General features: G+C 41.7%; 1 protein-coding gene across 2 annotated transcripts in view; it reads left to right on the plus strand.

The window, feature by feature from the left end:
• Positions 1 to 5,615: 5,615 nt before the first annotated feature.
• DOP1B (DOP1 leucine zipper like protein B) overlaps positions 5,616 to 19,145 on the plus strand; it is a 51,819-nt gene continuing 38,289 nt past the window's right edge. Inside the window, exons 1-4 of one of the 2 annotated variants that reach the window (XM_080376241.1) lie at positions 5,616 to 5,763; positions 8,591 to 8,765; positions 18,513 to 18,694; positions 18,788 to 18,958. In XM_080376241.1, coding sequence (XP_080232367.1) covers positions 8,628 to 8,765; positions 18,513 to 18,694; positions 18,788 to 18,958 — 491 coding nt within the window. In that variant the 5' untranslated portion in view covers positions 5,616 to 5,763; positions 8,591 to 8,627. The remainder of the gene's footprint in view (positions 5,764 to 8,590; positions 8,766 to 18,512; positions 18,695 to 18,787; positions 18,959 to 19,145) is intronic. The other variant, XM_080376240.1, reaches the window with a different exon arrangement.

Below are 19,145 nucleotides of genomic sequence, written 5' to 3' on the forward strand. Positions count from 1 at the left end.
AAAAAAAAGGTGTGATTATTAGTTGGTCTTTTAAGAATACAGTAGCTATTGTTTTTATAAAAATGGAAGTATTGCCAAATGAGTCATGCCCCAGAACTTGTTGAAGAGAAGGATGAGTTACTGCTCCAAATGTTCTCACAGTAATCTATTCTCTTATGAAGAAAAAAAATTCTCAGAGGCCTTAAACTAAAGGGCAAAAGATCAGTTAGAAAATCCCTGTATAAACTTTTTAATGCATTTTACGTACTATCTGCAGGCTGCCTACAGTATGATAGTTCCAAAAGCCATCCACTTCGTACAGGAACTTGTCATTCTGTTGGGCAACAGAAAGAACCACGGTTTGTGTATGCTTTTCTAGTTGTGTTAATGGTATCTCAGCAAAACAAAATATGGCTGTTCTGATTTAGCAGTAGTTTGTGCATGACTTTGAGATGTAACCCAACAGTGGAGAATCACACCTAGTTCTTCATACTTTAAATGCTGCTTGAGTCATTAAATTTCAAAAGTTATGTACCCTTCCAGCTGGCATGTACAAACTTCCCAAACAAACCTTGACCTGGCTTTCACATGGTTTGTGCAAAGTCTAGACTATGAAAGTCCTAGGTACGTTTACTGTAGCCGGTGGTATCCATTGTTAAAAACAAATTAGTTTGTAAGTATCCCCTGTGCTCTATAAAGTGCCGCCTTAAGTCAACCTCAAGATCTGGGTTTGGTTTTGGTAGCTTTGGTGGTTTGCTTTACATTCAAGCCAAACAAATTATTATACATTAGAAAGTTTTACAGAAGGTGTATTTCAAATTCTTATATTAAGCCCTTTCACAGTGCTTGTTCTTTGTTTCTTACCCCATTTTAGGGTAAGGAAGCAAAGTGGAAAATTATGGCTAAGTAATCATCTTCAGAAACGTCATATTTCATGGTCAAATATACAGACAGTTTCTTCTGGTATGAACAGAAAGATCAGAGGACAGATCTTTTCACAACCTTTGCAGCTATGGTGGGGTACTTGAGGAAGGAGTATCAGCTGTGTGGATGCATACAACCTCATCTGTAGGAGGTGGAAACAACAGGCAGAAAATACTGGCTGTCCAGAGGACCACTCAGAGTCAGGAAGGAATTTAAGCAGGAGAAGCAGATATCCTAGTGACACCAGTAGAACTGTGTCCTGGGAAGAGAGCTGGGATTGCACCGGGCAAGCTGCCAGGGGAGGGCTGTTTGCTGAGAGCAGAATCAGAGAACAGGCTGTATGGCATGAGTGGCAGGCTGAATCTTTGGATAGGGCTTGCGCTGTTCAACAAAAAAAAATTATTTTTTTTTTAAGCTCTCTCCCTGCTTCTCTCCCATGTCCGTGGTGTCTGAAGTATTTTGTTGCTTTCAGATTCTGGCACACTTGCTGAGTAGTAATTGTGTAAAGTTTACGGGTTAGGAAGGGGATGAAATAATAATGGTCTGTTGTACTGTGTAAAAAATTTATGCGTGATTTACTGTTTTTCTTTTTACAGCATGTCACTACTATTTTTACTTTGAAATTTATTAGCCAAAGAAAATGGCTGGCAATGCAGTAGCTGTGGTGATGTGGGACAATGAAGGACCTGGATTCACAATTGTGAGAGCTCAGTGGAGGCAGTTTCTTGGGGATGCCGTAGCTTGTGTGGGATGCAGGCAGGCAGCAGTGGCAAAACTTTAGGAGTGGAAGCTGTACCTGCTGCTGCATCAGCTGAATATAAACGCTGTGCAAAGCTGCTGGGACTTTCTGAAAGAGAAGCTGCAGACATCCCAGTGTGCAAGTTAACAATGCAGCCATCACTTTCAAAGGCTGTAGTCGGCCGGCTGTTTGGCAGAGCTTTGCTTTGCAAAGCCAGTGATCTGAAGGTATGGGGGCAATCAGTAAGGAGACTGCTCTCATCTAAACTTCTTTGAACGTAAAGGGTATTACAACCAGGTCATTTCTATCTGGATCCCCTGCAATGCTTATAACTGTAGTGTGGGCCAGACTTTTGTGTCCATGATGGTTCCAGTACTGCATAGTGGAGGGCACTTTATTTTCAAAGCTGCACTGTAGACATGCCTAGAGAGTTTGAGGTCAGTTTACCTAAGAAGTTGAAGAGAATATACCCATCTTAACATGTTTCCTTAAATTTTCCATTTAAGTGTTTTCCTATATAAATAATGATTACAAGAGCTCTTGAGAATTCATTTATGTCCACAGATAATTTTAATTAAACCCATCTCTTGTAGTATAATCCAACATGTAGGCAGCATTCTGACTTTGAATGCTGTGGCGTTCCTCTCAGCCTAAAACTGTGCCTAGAAAATTTAGATTATATATGCTGCCCAGTATTACTTAAACACTTAAATGGACAATATAATTCGAACTCCAGTCTCACATTAGTAAAGGAGTGGTTTTAGCTTTTTAATCTCAAATACTGAAAAAAGAGAAGGAACAATAATGATGTTTTACAATGGAAATTCTTCAGGTTTTGTTTTTGTTCTGCAAAGACTTCATTTTGGAACTGACTATAAAGGAAACTGTCAGCTGGACAAAATTCTGGTCTTGGAGGCCAGTTTTCATCATCTGTAGATCTCTTCACAAGGTCAGCTATTCATAGCACTTACATCTGAATGAGTAAAGCCCAACTTCACATATCCCAGTTTGGATTGTTGTCTTGTCTTTGAACCCTGCTCACTGATCTACTGTTGCGGTTACTCAGCACTCTTAAAAATCCTACCCTGTCCCTCTACAGGTACATACCCACATACTCAGATGCCTTGATGTGATGGGCATGTCTGCTTTGTTTGATTTAAGTTATACAGTATTTAGTGACCATAAGGCACTAGTGGCTCCGGTGTTTTGTGAATGTATTGGTTTAGACTCTGCTAGGGAGATAAAATACTGAAAGCAAGCAACTTGTTAGACTTCCCTCACTAAATAATAGAAACGCTACATAGTTTCATGGCAGAAATGTCATATTTTAAATTGTGAGGGATATTTCTAAAAATAAATTTAAAAAATCTGTCAAGCGCTGTATGATTGGAGTAGACTTTTCCAGTACAAAACAGATTTATGTTAACATCACGTGGAAGTTAATGTGAATGTTCGTTCGATTGAAATGCAGCCTGGCTGTCTCCAGAAGTGATTACATCAGTAAATCTATTACTTGATCCCATCCCAGGGGCCAGGATTTAGCATGGGCAGTGCTGCCATGGTGCGTATAACAAACTGATTTATAGCCCTTCCTGGAAAGAAGTTTTGAATAGTTAGTACGATAGGCATGCTTTCAATTAGCGTAACCTCTGATACAAAAAACAGCATTAGGAATTATTTTTCAAATAATTTGCCATCCAGCAGATTTGTAAGGACCCAAGCAGAGAAGTACATTGGTTGGAAGGGTGGTCACTTTTGGTGCACATTATGATCAAAGGTTCCCAGCAGGCTGAGTGCTTCCGTGGCACCTCTCTCCATCAGGAGATGCTCTGGGCCTGCTGGTGGCTGATCTGATACTGCTGCCATTCCCTCAGCAGGAGCCCAGGAGGATCCCTCTCCTCCACCTGCCTGCCTGATTCTTTGAAGTTCTAGAAGACATCTTGTGGTAGAAATGCCAAATAGGTTCAGATCAGAATGAAATTATCATGGTTAGGCACCCATATACAACTGGTTCAGTCAAACCCCATAAATTTGCAAGAAAAAGAACTTCTAAAGAGATAGCAAACCCTCAGAAACAAATTTGAAAATATCCCAACTAATTTGACATACTTTAGGACATTGATATCATGTGCTAAGGACAACATCAAAAATAAGACTTCTTTGCTCATTCGGGCACGTATTCAAGCACTGACCTTCATTTGCAAGAAGTAAGCTAAGCTACTTCAAAAGTTACAAAACCCTAAAATTTAGAAATTGAAACTTAAATTGATTGCATTGCAGTTTGGAAAGATAAGCTATATTGATGTCTGTGGTACTGAAAATATTTCCTGCTGTGTATACCTAAGGAAAAATGTTATATTTGAAGGATCAAAATAGTTTATTTTATTAGGAGGAAGACCCCATCTGAATTTAGAACCTGATTGACCGTGTGCTCTAATACCACCCCATTTCTGAGGATTTGTCTTTTTAAATGCTGACAGATCTGCAATAAATCTGTAAATCACTGCAAAACGTTTTAATATTTTTATCACACACATTTCCCACGTGTTACACATTTCTCTGAGGCTACCCAGCCTTTCAGGAGTCCATGCTGACCCCGGCACTGCCTGCTGACAGATGCTGACTGCCCAAATGGATGGAATGTGCGAGAGCCACGTGGGCCATACGAAAGCTGGTCAACAGCTGCTCAGATTTTCTGGCGAGGCAGCACATGTGAAGCTAAGTTAGCGGTGCCTTTTGGTACCTGCTCCAGCTTTTGGAGATGTACGCAACTGGGGAGTGAAAGCAGACGTGGAAGCCTCCCTACCCTCCCATCTTGCTTCCATCATTCTGGCACATGCATAAAGCAGTCTCGTCAGCTGCCAGGAGCTGCAGCTTTTATTTGCTAGAAGAAAAGCATACCAAATTACTAAAATCTAGCTAGGAAGGGGAAAGGCAAGTGGTCTCAAGAAAATAAGAGTAATATTAACATAAAACTTACAGGAGATCACTTCTGAAACAGTATCCATCAAAAGCTTAACAGTTTCTGTTATCTTGAGTAACTGAACAGGCGGATTTTCCTTGATTTTTTCAGCTATTTTGAACTACCAGGACTATGCTCTGGCTGCATATTAAAAAAAAAAAAAAAAGGAAAAAACCCTGAGGTTAAACAACATGTTTCCACAGGATATAAATCTTTGTCTGGCATGATAGTGTATTTTACTTAACACGGGTATTTTACTAGTTTCTTTTTTCGCTACAAGAGTATTGAAAATCTGAAAAGCACATTAACGTTCTTTCAAGCCTTTTGTAAAGACCAGAGGGCTTCTTAGATGGACGCTGAGCCCACTGTAAGCGTGGCAGCTGAGTCCCCGTGAAAGCTGCGTCTACAACACCTGTCGGAAGAACTTCGTGCCCCAAACCATCTGGCACAGAAGCAAAACTGCTGCCCCTTCCCCGGCTCCGGTGCAAGGAAGCGCTGAGACCCGCCTGGCCCGGAGGAGCAGGCGCCGGCCCCGCGCAGGGACGCGCACAGCTGCGGCCGGCGAGTGGGGAACACGCAAGGCTGCGGCTCCGCGCAGCCGCCGCCTGGTGTCCAGAGCAGCCGAGGCCGATGCACGGGGCAAAGGCAGCGGCCCGCCGGCGGGACACCGCCCCGCGCTTCCCCTGCAGCTCCGCGGACGGGCGAACGGGCGAACGGGCGGGGGCAGCGCGGAGCCACCCGCCCGCCGCTGCCGGCGGCACTCCTCGGGCCGCGCCGCCAGGGGGCGCTCGGCGCCCCCGTCGGGCCCGCCCGCTGGGGTGTACCATTTCACCGCGGGGGGTGGCGGATGACCCGCTCCGGGCTGTAGCGCTCACCCACACCGGCAGCCTCCCCTCGCGGCTCGGCACCAGGTGAAGAGAGCGGCCACCGCTGGACGGGGGCACCCGGAGCCCTGCTGCCCCGGTGTACCGCCTTCCCGCTCCCCGCGCTGCATTCAGTGGTACCGCCCCAGCTGCCGACGGCGGCGCGGCCCTCGTGGAGCGGGAGGGGGTTTTTCTGCTCCCTCCTGTTGCCATAGAGACTGCGGGTGCCGCCCCCCGTCCCGCGCCGGGCTGGGACACGTCGCCGCCGGCCCGGGAGGTGGGCGCAGCCCCGGCAGGTACGGGGGCGGCGGGGAGCAGGGCGGTGGCGCGTGGGGAGGGGCGGGGGGGAAACGCGCTGGCAGCTGGGGGCGGCCCGCCGGCGGGGGGCAGCGGGGGCCCGGCCGAGGGGGCAGCGCCGCTCGCCGCCGGCGGAGGAGCCCGCCCTGTCACCGCCGCGGCCGCAGCCGGCACGGGCTCGCCGGTCCCCGCCTGGCGGGTGAGCCGGAGGGGCGCTGCGCCGCGGGGCTGCCCGTCCGCCGGCGGGGGTCCTGGGGGTCCCCGGCGCCACCCCGCGGGGCGGGCCCTGAGCGGGGCCCCGGTGCCGCCGCGACCGGGCCTGGCGTGGTGCTGCGCGCAGCCGGGCTCTGAAGCGACCGGCGGCCGGCGGGGGCGAGGGGCTGCCCGCAGAGGCCCCGCAGCCCGGGGGGCAGCGGCTCGTCCCGTGGGGCCGGAGGCAGCGCCCGCCGCGCTCACCTGTCAGGGGGCAGCGCGGGCAGCGGTGGGGGACTGGTACCGTCTCCATTTTCTAAGGAAGTTTGTGACCGGAGCGTTGGAAGACGTGCCTGAAGGTCACTGCCAAGTGGCTTTTGTTTTACCTTTTGTTCTTTTTTTCTTATATAAATCCTCCTGCCTTTGTATATTAAGCACAAACACGATCTAGTGGCCATATTTAGATTATTGGATTTCTTCAAACCTTGCTGACATCTAGCAGCATAGGTACGTGAACATCAATGCATGCTAAAATCATTAAGTCCATCCCTGCTTTTCTGGGTGGGAATACACTGTTCAGCTCTCTTTTCACACCAAAGTGTCTTAAGAACTGAATAAGACATCTTTCCCCCCCAAATGAAGTTTTATGAGGTTGTTGGTTTGGGTTTTTTTTTTTTACCCCTGGAGTAGTACATTTTGTTTTATCCTCAGAATCTAATTAGTTTTTACTTAAATAGACCAGGTTTTAATGCTGTGAGAATGCTTTAGAACATGATTTTCATAGAATATGTAGAACCTCTCTAAGTGCTGTTGATAACTTGATTGATTCCTGTTCGCTAAGTGGATTCATGCGGTTACATTGCATTTACAGATGAAGAATTTGATGTGTTCTGTCAGCAAAACGGTTGCCTGATTCTGAATGATCCAGACAAATCTCTTATTTATGAAAGTGGCAGCACTCTTAGCTCAGCAGAGACCTGCTAGAATACTTGCTAGCTCATGTTTTGTTCTGAGTATGAATACAATCCAGTAGTCCAATGATTAAGGTACTTGCATGAGATGAGGGAAATAGAGTGCAATTTCTTGCCCTGCTAGTGGCAGGGGCAGTGTCTGTATCAGATTACTTGTAATTTTTGCTGACAGTGTATTGCAGGTTTGCCACTTCATTAAGTTTAATGGGAGGGTTGACTTTTTTTAAAAATCCTTGTTGGAGCGAGAATAGCTGTATCCTGGCTGAATGTTATACCCTGCAAGACAGTGGGGTTTTTTTACTCTATGCTCTGAGAAGCACTGCATACATCCTGGTGAAAACAGAAAATTAAACCTTTACTGTAGCAAAACAAACAAACAAAATCAACCAACCATAGCCCTGATGATATTGTGTGATAATACTTCCCCCCCCCCCCCCCCCCCCCCCCCATAGTGATGGATATAGGTTGGATGACAGAGCGGTTGTATTGGCAATCCTGCTATTGGGGAGTACAAAGGTGGCTTAAACCTGTGTTTAGAAACCTTTCTCTTATTTTGGGTGCATCCAGTATTTTCCTGTTTCTGAGAGTTTGCCACCAAAAATCTTACATTGATGTGATTATTGTAGTTTAATAAAGTTAATGGACAGTACACAATTGTTGATTTTTGAATATTTTTTTTTTAATGCTTTGAGAGGTGACCTGCTTTAAAAGAATATAGAGGGCTACCTTGGTTTATTTTTGTGTCCTAACAGTAGGAAACTGAATGCAGATGTCTTTCAGAAATATTATTAAATGTTTTGCTATAGAACAGTGCTTTCTTTTCTGTATTGGTGCTGTAACACTGATTGAACTAAACCTGGCATTCCTAAACGTAAATATCTCTCTAGAAGAATATTTTTATATTAGCTAACAGGAGAGCTAGTGTCATAGCTAGCATAGGAGTGAAGGTATGATTTTTCAGTACATAAAGTCCAACCACACTTGTTTCCCATTGTTCTAAAACAGGCTTGGTTTAGGTTGTTGGGTTTTTTTCTAAATGCATTGCAGAATATGAGAAAATCAGGTCTGGATAACTTCTGTCTTCTCTGTAAAAATATATGGATACTTTTTTTTGTGGAATAAAGAAAGATTATGCTTTGGCATAACACCTTAGTCTTGTACTTCAGCATCTGCTGCTGCCAAGTTGAGATGCAGAGTTCTGAGAGCTCCTTCTGCTGTGGACCGAGAGGCCCTTTAATGAGATTCCTCTGGGAAGTTGTATTTTGATATTAAATGTTTCACATTCCATTGCTACAGGTAACCTTTCAAAACACTGCACAGGCAACAACTTATGAAAACTACTTCTCCCTAACTCCTTGTCAGCACTTTGTTTGTAATGACACTTTATTATAATTTCCTTTGTTACTGTGTGAGACATCCATGTGCGTGGAAGGAAAAAACATTTCATAAATACGAAAATGTGATTGCAAAACTTCTAAAACAGGCAGTGGGGAGTTGGGAGTTATGCCTCAAATTATTTTTAACTTTGTGTTGAAACTTGATCAGACGACCTGTTTATTGTGATCCATCAGTGCTTCTACATAGTTATCACTCCCTTACAGTACTCTAGGTTTGCTAGAACTTAAATGCAGGTTATCTTTTTGTAACTGTGTGCATGTTTTAGTTTACCAGGAAATTCCACCTTGCTATGAGAACCAAAGATGGATCCAGAAGAGCAGGAGTTACTTGGTGATTACAGATACAGAAATTATTCTTCAGCGATTGAGAAAGCTTTGAGAAACTTTGAATCATCAAGTGAATGGGCGGATCTTATATCTTCCCTTGGCAAACTCAATAAGGTACTGTGTCACAGGAATGTGTTTTTCATTTGTTTATTATCTTTGTATTGTTATTAACTTTTCTCTAACTTACAACACTTAGCAAAATTAAAAATCCACTCAAGAAAAAGATTGATTCATAAAGGAAGGGTAATGGAGGAAGCCAAGTTGGTATCTCTTATATAAATATGAGAAATTCTGGTAGAACCAACAGAGGTTTCCTTCTAATGGTTTATGTTCTTTATACAGCTAAGTTAATTTAGTTTTTGCATTGAAGAAACCCTCAGGATGCTGGATACTCACTCTAGAGCAGCCAAAAACGTCTTTATATAGAACAGGAGGTCACAAGTTTTAGTATATATATTGTGTCAAAGTTTATATGTAAAGATAACTTTCACTTGGCTGTGCCCTTCCCTTGTATTTGGGGAAATGAGTGATTTGCTGCTGGTGGCATCTTTTGAATGACCATGGAAAATATGACTGAATGTAGGAAGAAAGCAAAAGGGTTTTATGGGTAAACACTTGGGCAGTGTGTCCTCTCCTCCTGCCCAAGAAACAAGGTATATGTTGTGTCCCATTTGGTCTTTTTAAACATAAAGCTGTTCCTCAGCATACATGGGACAAGAGTAATTACAGTCATTAAGGAAGTAGGGGTGGGAGGAGGCAACTTCTGCAGAATTCATAAGGAAACATCTGTTGTTACCCGATAGATGCCTCACGTGTCTTTGCTGTCATCGCTAAACCTTAATTCTACAGAGTTTTCCAAGAGGAGGAGAATCCATAGAGTTATAGAATATCTGAATTTGGAAGGGACCCATAAGGATCATCAAGTCCAACTCCTTGCATCTTGCAGGACTACCTAAAACTAAACCATATTATACAGACCATCATCCAGATGCTCCTTGAACTCTTGACAGGCTTCATGCTGTGACCCCTTCCCTAGGGAGCCTGTTGCAGTGACTCACCACACTCTCAGTGAAGAACCTTTTCCTAATGTCCAGTCCAAACTTCCCCTGACCCAGCCAGCTTCATTCCATTTTCTCTTGTTTTATCACTGGTCACCAGAGAGAGGAGATAAACACCTCCCCCTCCACTGCCCACCTTGAGGAGGTTGTGGACTGTGATGAGGGCACCCCTTAGCCATCTCCAAGCTGAACAAACTTCCTCGTAAGTCTTATCCTCGAGACCTTTCACCATCTTGGTCACGCTCCTGGATACACTAATAATTTGATGTCCTACTTATACAGAGGTGCCTAAAACTGCACACAGCACTTGAGGTGGGGCAGCACCACTGCAGTGTAGAGTGGAACAATCCCCTCCCTCGACCAGCCAGCGACACTGCACTTAAGGCACCCAAGGACGTGGTTGGCCCTTTTGGCTGTCAGGGCACACTGTTGACTCATACCCAAATTGCCTTCAACCCAAAACCCCACATCTCTTTCTGCGGGGATACTTTTCAGCCTCTTGTCCCCCAGTTTGTACATATAACCAGGATTACCCTGTCCTAGGTGGGGAACCCAGCACTTGCTCTTAAATTTCATAGGGTTGGTGATTGCCCAGCTCTCTGGTCTATCCGGATCTTTCTGTAAGGCCTCTCTGCCCTCGAGGGAGTCCATAACTCTTCCTAGTTTAGTATCATCGGCAAGCTTACGTAATGTACACTCGATTCCTACAACCAGATCATTTGTAAGAACATTAAAGAGCACTGCCCCTAACATTAAGCCCTGGGGAACCCCACTGGTGACTGGCTGCCAGCCTGATCTAACTCCATTTACTATAACCCTTTGAGCCCAGCCCACCAGCCAATTGCTTGGCCAGCATGTTATGGACTTGTCTAGCTGTGTGCTGGACAGTTTATCCAGAAGGATGCTGTGAGAGACAACACCAAAAGCTTTGCTAAAATAAAAAAACCCCACATCTACTGGCTTCTCTTGTTCAGCTAGGTGAGCGACCTTGTTATGGAAGGAAATTAAAAAGCGGGACTTTCCCCTCATGAACTCATGATGGATATGACCAATGACTATGTTGTGTCTCAAGTGTTTTTCGGTAACTTCCAGAATAACTTTTTCCATCTTTTTACCAGATGCTGAAGTGAGACTGACAGGCCTGTAATTACTTACCATGGTCTTCCTTTTTATCTGTCTTGAAAACTCGAACAACATTTGCTAAATTGAGGGGTTTTTTAAGGGCAGCCACGTTTTTTCCTCTTAAGAGGAGAGAAGCTGAATATTGCTCTGGCAATAGGAGTTATGCATTTCTGCCTTCGCTGTTTCATCATGATTCCTGTTGAGTCAATGAGAGCTAGAGCCCTTTGTAATGCTTCTCTCAAAAGGGAAAATAAGCAATAATTAGAGTGAGAGATTTCTTACCTGTGGCAAGAGGTGGGCTTTGATCTTTTATCTTGACCTAGAAGAACATACAGAAGTGATTAATACCTATCTGAAGCTCTTATTCAGGTACATAATTGCCAAAATATGTAGCAGCGTAGTAGAAACCAAGCAGAAAAGCTTTTAGCTGTTACATCAGTCCATCTGCTGTGGTATTTTATGGACTTAATTGTTGGAGGAGCTTAAGAATTGGTAGAGCAAATCATCCCCAGTGTTCATCTGCTTCTGTCTGTTATCTGAAAATAAGGATGAAATGTCGGGGATGTACTGCCAGAAAGGAAGATTGTGAAATAAGATGTCAACAGCTATGCTTTTAAGTCCTATGATTACTTGGTCTCTTACATCCTAAAACATGAACATTGCTGTTGAGTTCTTTAGACTCCTATGTCATAAACACTTCCCCCAACACTAATTTCTTCTACAGCCAGTTCTGAGGTGAATGAATGGGCAGGGAGAGAATGGGTAAGAGGGGGGAGATCAACAGTATCTCAATGATAAAAGTGTTTTCAAACACTTGCACGTGGTTATATTCAGGAACCTGGGTGTCAGTAACTGGTGTGCAGTGATGCCTATTATTAAGAAAATTTCAAGATGCTGAGAAAGGGAGAGACAGGAGAGGGTAAGTCAAGGAGTTTCAGAAGTACTTTTCGTGCTTCTAGAGTAGCATGGAAGATCTGTTTTAAGCACATGTTTCTTAAGAGTCTTTGTACTGTTGACTTTAATTGTGGATGTTCTTGCTTATATAGGTGTAATAATTTCTGATGCTTTTTCTCCTGTAGGCAGGCTTCAACAATACTTTGCACTATTGAGTCCCAGAAGTTAACACACACACTCTTGCTTCTGTAGAAGCTCAGTGGCATTACCCTTTCTAATATAAGATCTGGAGGAAGCAGCACAGGCTCTCGCTACTTAAAGATGAGGGAAAAAGAATGGTGGGAGCTGATCCAGATCCCTTTGGCCTTGGCTGAAACTAGTAATCTTGGATCTCTTGCTGGTTTTACCCCTCGTGACAAGAAACAGCTCTGCTACTTCTTTCTATTACTACTTAGCTGCCAAGGTTAAACTGAATTTTTCACAGTTTCTGTGTTGCTTCTGTGGTTCTAACTGATATTTCACAGTGGCTTGTAAAAAACAGGGAAGAAACAGAGAAACCAGTTGACTTTCTTCTGAATGGTCAGCCAGACGGGTCGGTTTGTAGGTCTAGAAATATTATTTCTTGTCAGCTAAGGGAGGTGAGGCTTATCTAACTTCACATGACCTTAATGTGGACAGCTTTAACTTGAATCAGTTTTAGACAGGGAAAGGAATAAGGGGGTTTATGGGGTTTTTTTATTCTTTTGTGACTCATATCTTGCTATTTAAAGTAGGTCAGAGGAATGCTGTTATAAAATTGTGTGTGTTCCTCACTGGTTTTATAGGAGCCTGAGGTGAGTTACTGCAGTTTTGCCCGTGTTTTTTAGCTGGTGTAGGCTTCTAAGGTTAGGTAGGATGAATCTTCGCTGTGGTGTTCTGAACGGAACTGCAGGTACCAAGTGTGAGCATGAGTGAAGGATGGAGAGCTGGCAGAATTTGCTAACTAATACTACACCCCAGGTTTTTAAGGGAAAGGTTTCTGGGGTTTTAAATTGCATAGTGTGCGTGTTACGCACCATCACAGTGAAGGAGAAACAATGGAAAGTAATGTTTATAAATACTTAAATGGACAGATGGAAACAGGTGGATTAAACAGGCAGTAAATAAGGATGTTAGTGTCTAAAGACTGTCTTCAATTTTGCCTGAAACTTACTCATATTCCACTTGAAAATATCTCTCTCTCTGTGCTTTGCTTCTGTTTAAGCTCTAGTTACTATAAACCAGATTTAGTAGTTGCAGGCTAGGCTGCTCCATGCTTCAAATAGCAGCATTGTTCTCTTCTCAGTACTGTTCTTGGATACAGCTTCGAAACATGTTTTTATTGTTTTTTCAAATCTGCGTGTGTTTGCTGTTTGGGAAACACTGTTTTGTGATTAAGGTTGTCAGATGTTCAATACAGATTGCTGCATCCAGAATACAGTAATCCTTCTTAATTGTCCTAGTGCTAAAAAGTGTTTTGCACTATCACAGATTTTGCTAGCTTGTTCCAATATTGTAAAAGGATACAACGCTAAGAAATCACTTTGATACTTTGGCAGAAAAAAAAGCTAGAGGGGAAGGGTGGTGTATTTTTAAAGCTAGAAATAGGTAGTGATTCAGCATATATGGGTTTATCAGTGAAACAGGTGCATTTAACATTGTTTTCATATCCCAAATGCTTGTCACTGTCTATTCAGAGTATAAATGGAGATATATGTTATATAATATATATATAAAAGTGTTTCTATAGGGTGAACTTCAGGATATTAAGAGGCTAAAACTATTATGAAGTTAGGGAAATACAAGTGCATAGTTTGTGTTAGGGTTTTAAATCCATATTATAGGCATATATTTTCCTGAAGTTTTAACTCTGGGTGCAGGCAAACAGTAGATAAGTGACACAGTTTGGAAAATTTGGAACTGAGCAGTATCAAATATTGGATTCCACAGGCTGCTTTTGAAAGGAAACTATGAAAAGAGACTCAAAAAAGTCTCTGAAATTTACTGTTTCACAGAAAAGCACAAAATCTCACTGGGTTTTTAGCAAATGAATGTTTAAACTACCCTGTTTGTTTGTTTAATCCATATACACTAAAAAACAATAACAAACCCAAACAAAAAAGCCAACCAACCTACCAAAAAAACCCAACCTGCATCTGTTTGATAAGTATGATGGACAGAATTTTGCCATGCATATTGTCAGAAACACCTCGTTCAACAATTTTTCAACAGTTTTTGGGTATCAGTGATACGGGATTTACATGTAAGCTTCTCTAGTGACTGTTGCCACTGAACATGGCTGGCAGGCCAGTGTCTCTTTTCCGAGCAAGATGTTCATTTATACATATTGTTCACCGTGAAACCAAAATATTATAACATTTGAAAAATCAGTTGTTCTGGAGGGATTTATTTTATGCTAACGGCATGGTTGACTTGCTCAGCAATGATAGCAATATTTGCTCTAAAAGAGCACTTTCAAACTGCTTTTTATCCTTAGACATAACGCAAGTGTGTAAATGTATACGTTATAAGTTCTTACAATACTTATTGTTAGTCTTAGTCTGCAAATCCGAGGTAATTTTTTTTTAGTTTGACTTTCAATAGAAACTTCTTGTTTCTGTAGGCTTTTCTTCAAAAACTTCAAGATGAATCTCAGCTAAGCACTTGATCTGTTTGGTGGGGAGGGGGAAAGAAAGCACAGAAATCATTGCAGCTGCATAATTATTGTTTGTTTCAGTAATAACACTTAGTGTCACAATATGTCTGTTCTTGAGGGGAGAGAAGAGAAGGATTTTTCTGAAACAGACTTAATGAGCATGGCCATTAATTACAGCAGTTGCTTCATCTGAGAACTCTTGACTGCCACGGCTTTATAACAACCGTTGGCTGAACTACAAACACAAGCACCACTTGCCTTCTGTTGGAGGCAAGCCTTATATCTTTGAGAAGGGAAGCTTTGCCTCCTAATTGCTTTATGGAACTTCACCACACCTGATTCACAAATGCAGCGTGCAGGACTAGGAATATTTTATACAGCTCTTTTCCCCCTTCTTTTAGTATAGCTGTAGCTCCTAGTTTACCATTTCCTCACAACCGGTTTTTAAATTCATGCTGCTGTTTTTATGGAAGCTAAAGCTCTGTTCAGAAGGTTTTTCACTTAGGAAATGAATTGGTGGAATATGGAAACACAGGCTGTCTTTCTCCCCCCTCTCCTCCCAACCAGTGTTGTCTAAAACAAGAATTATAGTATCTCCTAGTTGAAGTTAATCTTATAAATTGATGTACATGCTGCGTTTTTCTGGAATTCTAGTTATGTAAATAAAAATATTTATTTGATCTGCTTGGTTTTTTATGTCTAGGCAAATTGATCTAACTGATCTGTAGTGGTGCTATAAAGCAGTGCAGAATGACTTAAACCAGTAACTGTGGAAATGCGAATATTCCTCTGTGTGTATGTGTGTGCCTGTTTTGGGGTGGTTGTTTTTCAAGGCACATGTATACGCTGCTGCAAAGAATACAGTCTGCCCTTTCTACCCTTTAAAGAAACTCTGAGCATGCTTATGCATTAGGAAATGTTTAGTGTGTATAATGTGTTCTCTAGTCAGTCATTAAGAAAAAGGATCTGTAAAAAGTTGAAAACTGGACATGCATGCGGACGCGTATGGGTTTTTTCCTGACTTACTGATTGAAGTCTTTATTTTAAAACCCAGTGATACATCAAATACTTCTTAATTTTCTGGGATTGTTGATTTCTCACTGATACCTGAAAACCTGGGATGATACATGAAGTGTCGGGTGCTTGCTGGCAGTTCAGGCTTTTCAAGTTCAACCCTTACTAGCAGTTCCAGTGACATTTTAACACTTCTGCCACCCTAACTGCTCATGTGGAAAGCAGTTGGAGACAAGGAGGAAAAGTAGATCATGTATGGGCTTCAGCCCATATGTAACTAGGGATGGTCACATCAAGCTCACAAGAATCAAAAGAATGGGTGAATAATCGATGTCAAAACCTTTAAGCAGAGTTGTCCATCTGTGGTTGTTAGTGTTGGATTCTGGATGTGGAAGCAATGGTTTGGAATGGGATCTTCATCTGCATACAACGCCAACACTACCAGGCTTGCTACCACAACATTTAACTTACCTGTAACAGCTGAAATTGTAATGTCATTTCAGCAGTCCTAGATCTCACAGACAACTGATTTTTTTTTTCTTTGTCAGTTGGGAGCTCAGGATATTTAAAAATCAAGCTTCTTAGCTTTGCCTGTCAGCTCAGAGAAACTAATTAGCATTTAACAGTTTTAGATCCATCCCCTAATTAATGTCTTTCAACCCTTTTAAAATTCTTTGAGCCCTGCAGTTCTGGGGAAGCTGTTAAGAATGTGAACGTTTCAGCAAAGCAGCAGCCAAGCCCATGTCTCTGCTGGATTGGGTCTTGGTGCAACCGCAGTCTTCTAATATATTAGAGTGTGGTTTAAAATTCCTTGCATCTGCTGGTAGAGACAACTGTTAACCAGGCACATCCGCTCTTAAAAGGTATCATAGCTTGTGTCCAACTGTGTATTTTTTCAACCCAAGTCATAAAAAAGATTACGTGCTTTTGAGAAGGGAATTTCATCTCAGAATTGTTGTGATGTGATACACTGAAGCTCTCCTCCACTTACGTATGAGGATCATAATAAAAGTCTTCCAATATTGCTCCCAGTACAGAGATGCCTTCTGGTTCTTCAGGTGATGCAGTATGGTTGACATCACATTATGTGAATACAGTGCTGTTCTAAGTTAGTCTCAGCTGCTGGAATTTGGACATAGGAAGGTTTCAGAGTTACCCAGGAAAATACTTAAAACTGAATTATCCCTAAATATCCACTGTTCAACTCCTAATATGCCGGACTATTTTTTCCTCTTCTGACTAAATATTTTGCTTAGCTCCCTGATTGGTGAAGTGGAGTTCTTGCTGGTGGAGGTTTACTTCATATCCTTAGGAAATGAAATAAGCCAAACAAGACGTGTTTTATGAGATGGCATTATTTCTGTAATGGATCAGATACTCTGTTATAAACAGGGAATGTTTTCATTTTCTACCTAGTTGATATTTAAATTTTAACTGATAGAATATTAAGATGGCATTTCCTCAATCTTAAGATGGAGAGGAAATATATTTACCACTGGCATTATTTTTTTTTGTAATTACCTTCTATTATATATGTACAGAGGGTGTGGGCAAATACATACCAACCAATGCAAACAGAATGTTTCAAAGTCCAGCTTTCAAGCGGTCTTTGAAACTGTTACAAGTATTAAAGATTTCAGTCTTTAATATTGAAATAATATTACTCATGTAATGTATGAGTAAATCTCTCGGCTATCAAAGTTAACTCCACAAACATAACCTGGTTTAGTTTCATAAGTGGACTGTTGCTGTATTCTTGCAGCTGTATTCTAGTTCTTAGTGCCATACAGATCTTGTGCTCATACTGGGAGAGGGAAGGAAGGAAATTAATTGGCTCTAAATGGCATTTATACTGTATGTATATCAAAATGGTGTGACATTTCTATTTGCCGTTGTTACAAACTCTCAACCGTTTTCTTCTTGAGTAAATGTTACTAGAAGCTCTTTACTAACAGCTGGTCTCAGTTTAAGCAGGGCAGGAAATGGGAGAAATAATGCAATAGCAGTCTCACAGATTCTAGCTTCTTATGCCCACCAACTGCAAAGTCATAAGCAATACATTGCACACACCTTTGAAAGATGATGGGGTTTATCTTTTCCTCTTATTACTGATGAGTGTATTCAGCATTCAAGTGAATGCCATGATTGTTGCAGAACTGTTCGGGGATTTTTCTTGGAAATGAGCAAGGAAGGATTAGTTCACTTGTCTGCTGCTTTTTCAAAACTTTTTTTCAGGCAGGATAGAAGAGCCTCAAGTTTGAAACAATTAGGTAGGATAAGACCATGACTTAACCTTTGGGAGAGTCAAGAATTTGCCTAATCCTGAAAACATCCCATGTGTCAATCTGCAGTGAAGCACCTGTTTGCCTTAGCAGACAATGTTCAAAGGCTAAAGGGCCCTTTACTTACAACTTCTTTTTTTTATTGTCTCTGAATTGGAGAGCTGTACTTATTTACCCTGCTGAAATGCATGCATGGTTCAAGGAAAAGAGTAATTTCTCCAAAGAAAGGTGCTACAGTTTGTTTTTTCCAGAGACCTAGCCTGTCTGCAACTATTTCTTATGTGAAGATCTTTCATTTATAAGTCAATACAGTGGGTGTAGTTAATAGAGCTTACTGAAAGAATTACAAATACCTTCTAAGATGTTATTGTCCCTTTTAATCATTCCTGCTTTGGTCAGAAGGTTTTTTTGTTTATATTTAAGCTATATGTGAAATGAAAATTTACGAGGAAAGATAGTTATTTAATTCTTACTTTATTCCCTGTCCTTAAAAGCTGAGATGCTATTCTTGTCAATTCCCTACTTCCCCTGGTGATAAGATAAGGGTTCCCTCTCCTGTCCTTTGACTTCCTTTTCCAGTCTCTAAGCAAAGTAAGACCAGTTCTAGATTTTTCAGTACTGATTTCATATGAAAACTCAACCACAGAATTCTGCTGTTTCAGTGTAACAAAATGCATTTATGACAGAAAACTCTTAAATGCATTTAGTTCTCATTTGAATGCATTTACTACTGTGCTAGCAGGAAACCTTTGACATTCAGTCATATACATCATTCTTTACATTATAGCTATTTATTTTCATCTCCTTTCTTCCACAGGCTCTTCAGAGTAACCTGAAATATTCTCTATTGCCAAGACGGCTGATCATCAGTAAAAGATTATCTCAGTGTTTGCATCCAGCACTACCTAGTGGAGTGCATTTAAAGGCGTTAGAAACCTATGAAATAATATTTAAAATTATTGGGACAAAATGGCTTGCCAAGGATTTATTCTTGTACAGGTAAACTTTTCTTTTAAAAGCATATACATTTCACAGTTTATTTTAATAACTATTTTTTAAAAATTCTTCTTTGTTTGTTTGTTTGTTTTAAAGCTCTGGTTTGTTTCCTCTGCTGGCAAATGCAGCAATGTCAGTGAGGCCTGTTCTCCTTGGTTTGTATGAGAAATACTTTCTTCCTCTCCAGAAGTCCCTCCTGCCTGGTCTTCAAGCCTTTGTAATTGGGCTGCTGCCAGGATTGGAAGAAGGATCAGAAATTTATGACAGGTGAGAACTAATACTAATTTAAAAACAATATACAGTATTTTGCTTTTCTAGGGAATTCTCAAATTTCTGTCAGCTCTCTATATAGAAGGCTCGATAAAAGAGCTTCTGAGGGTGGAAGAATGGTGAGTCCCTGAAAGATGCAACAAATCTAAAGTAGAAAAAACCTTTCCCCATTTGTTTTCATCTC

This window comes from Falco punctatus, assembly GCF_963210335.1.
Source record: "Falco punctatus genome assembly, chromosome: 2".
NCBI classification, from domain to species: domain Eukaryota; kingdom Metazoa; phylum Chordata; class Aves; order Falconiformes; family Falconidae; genus Falco; species Falco punctatus.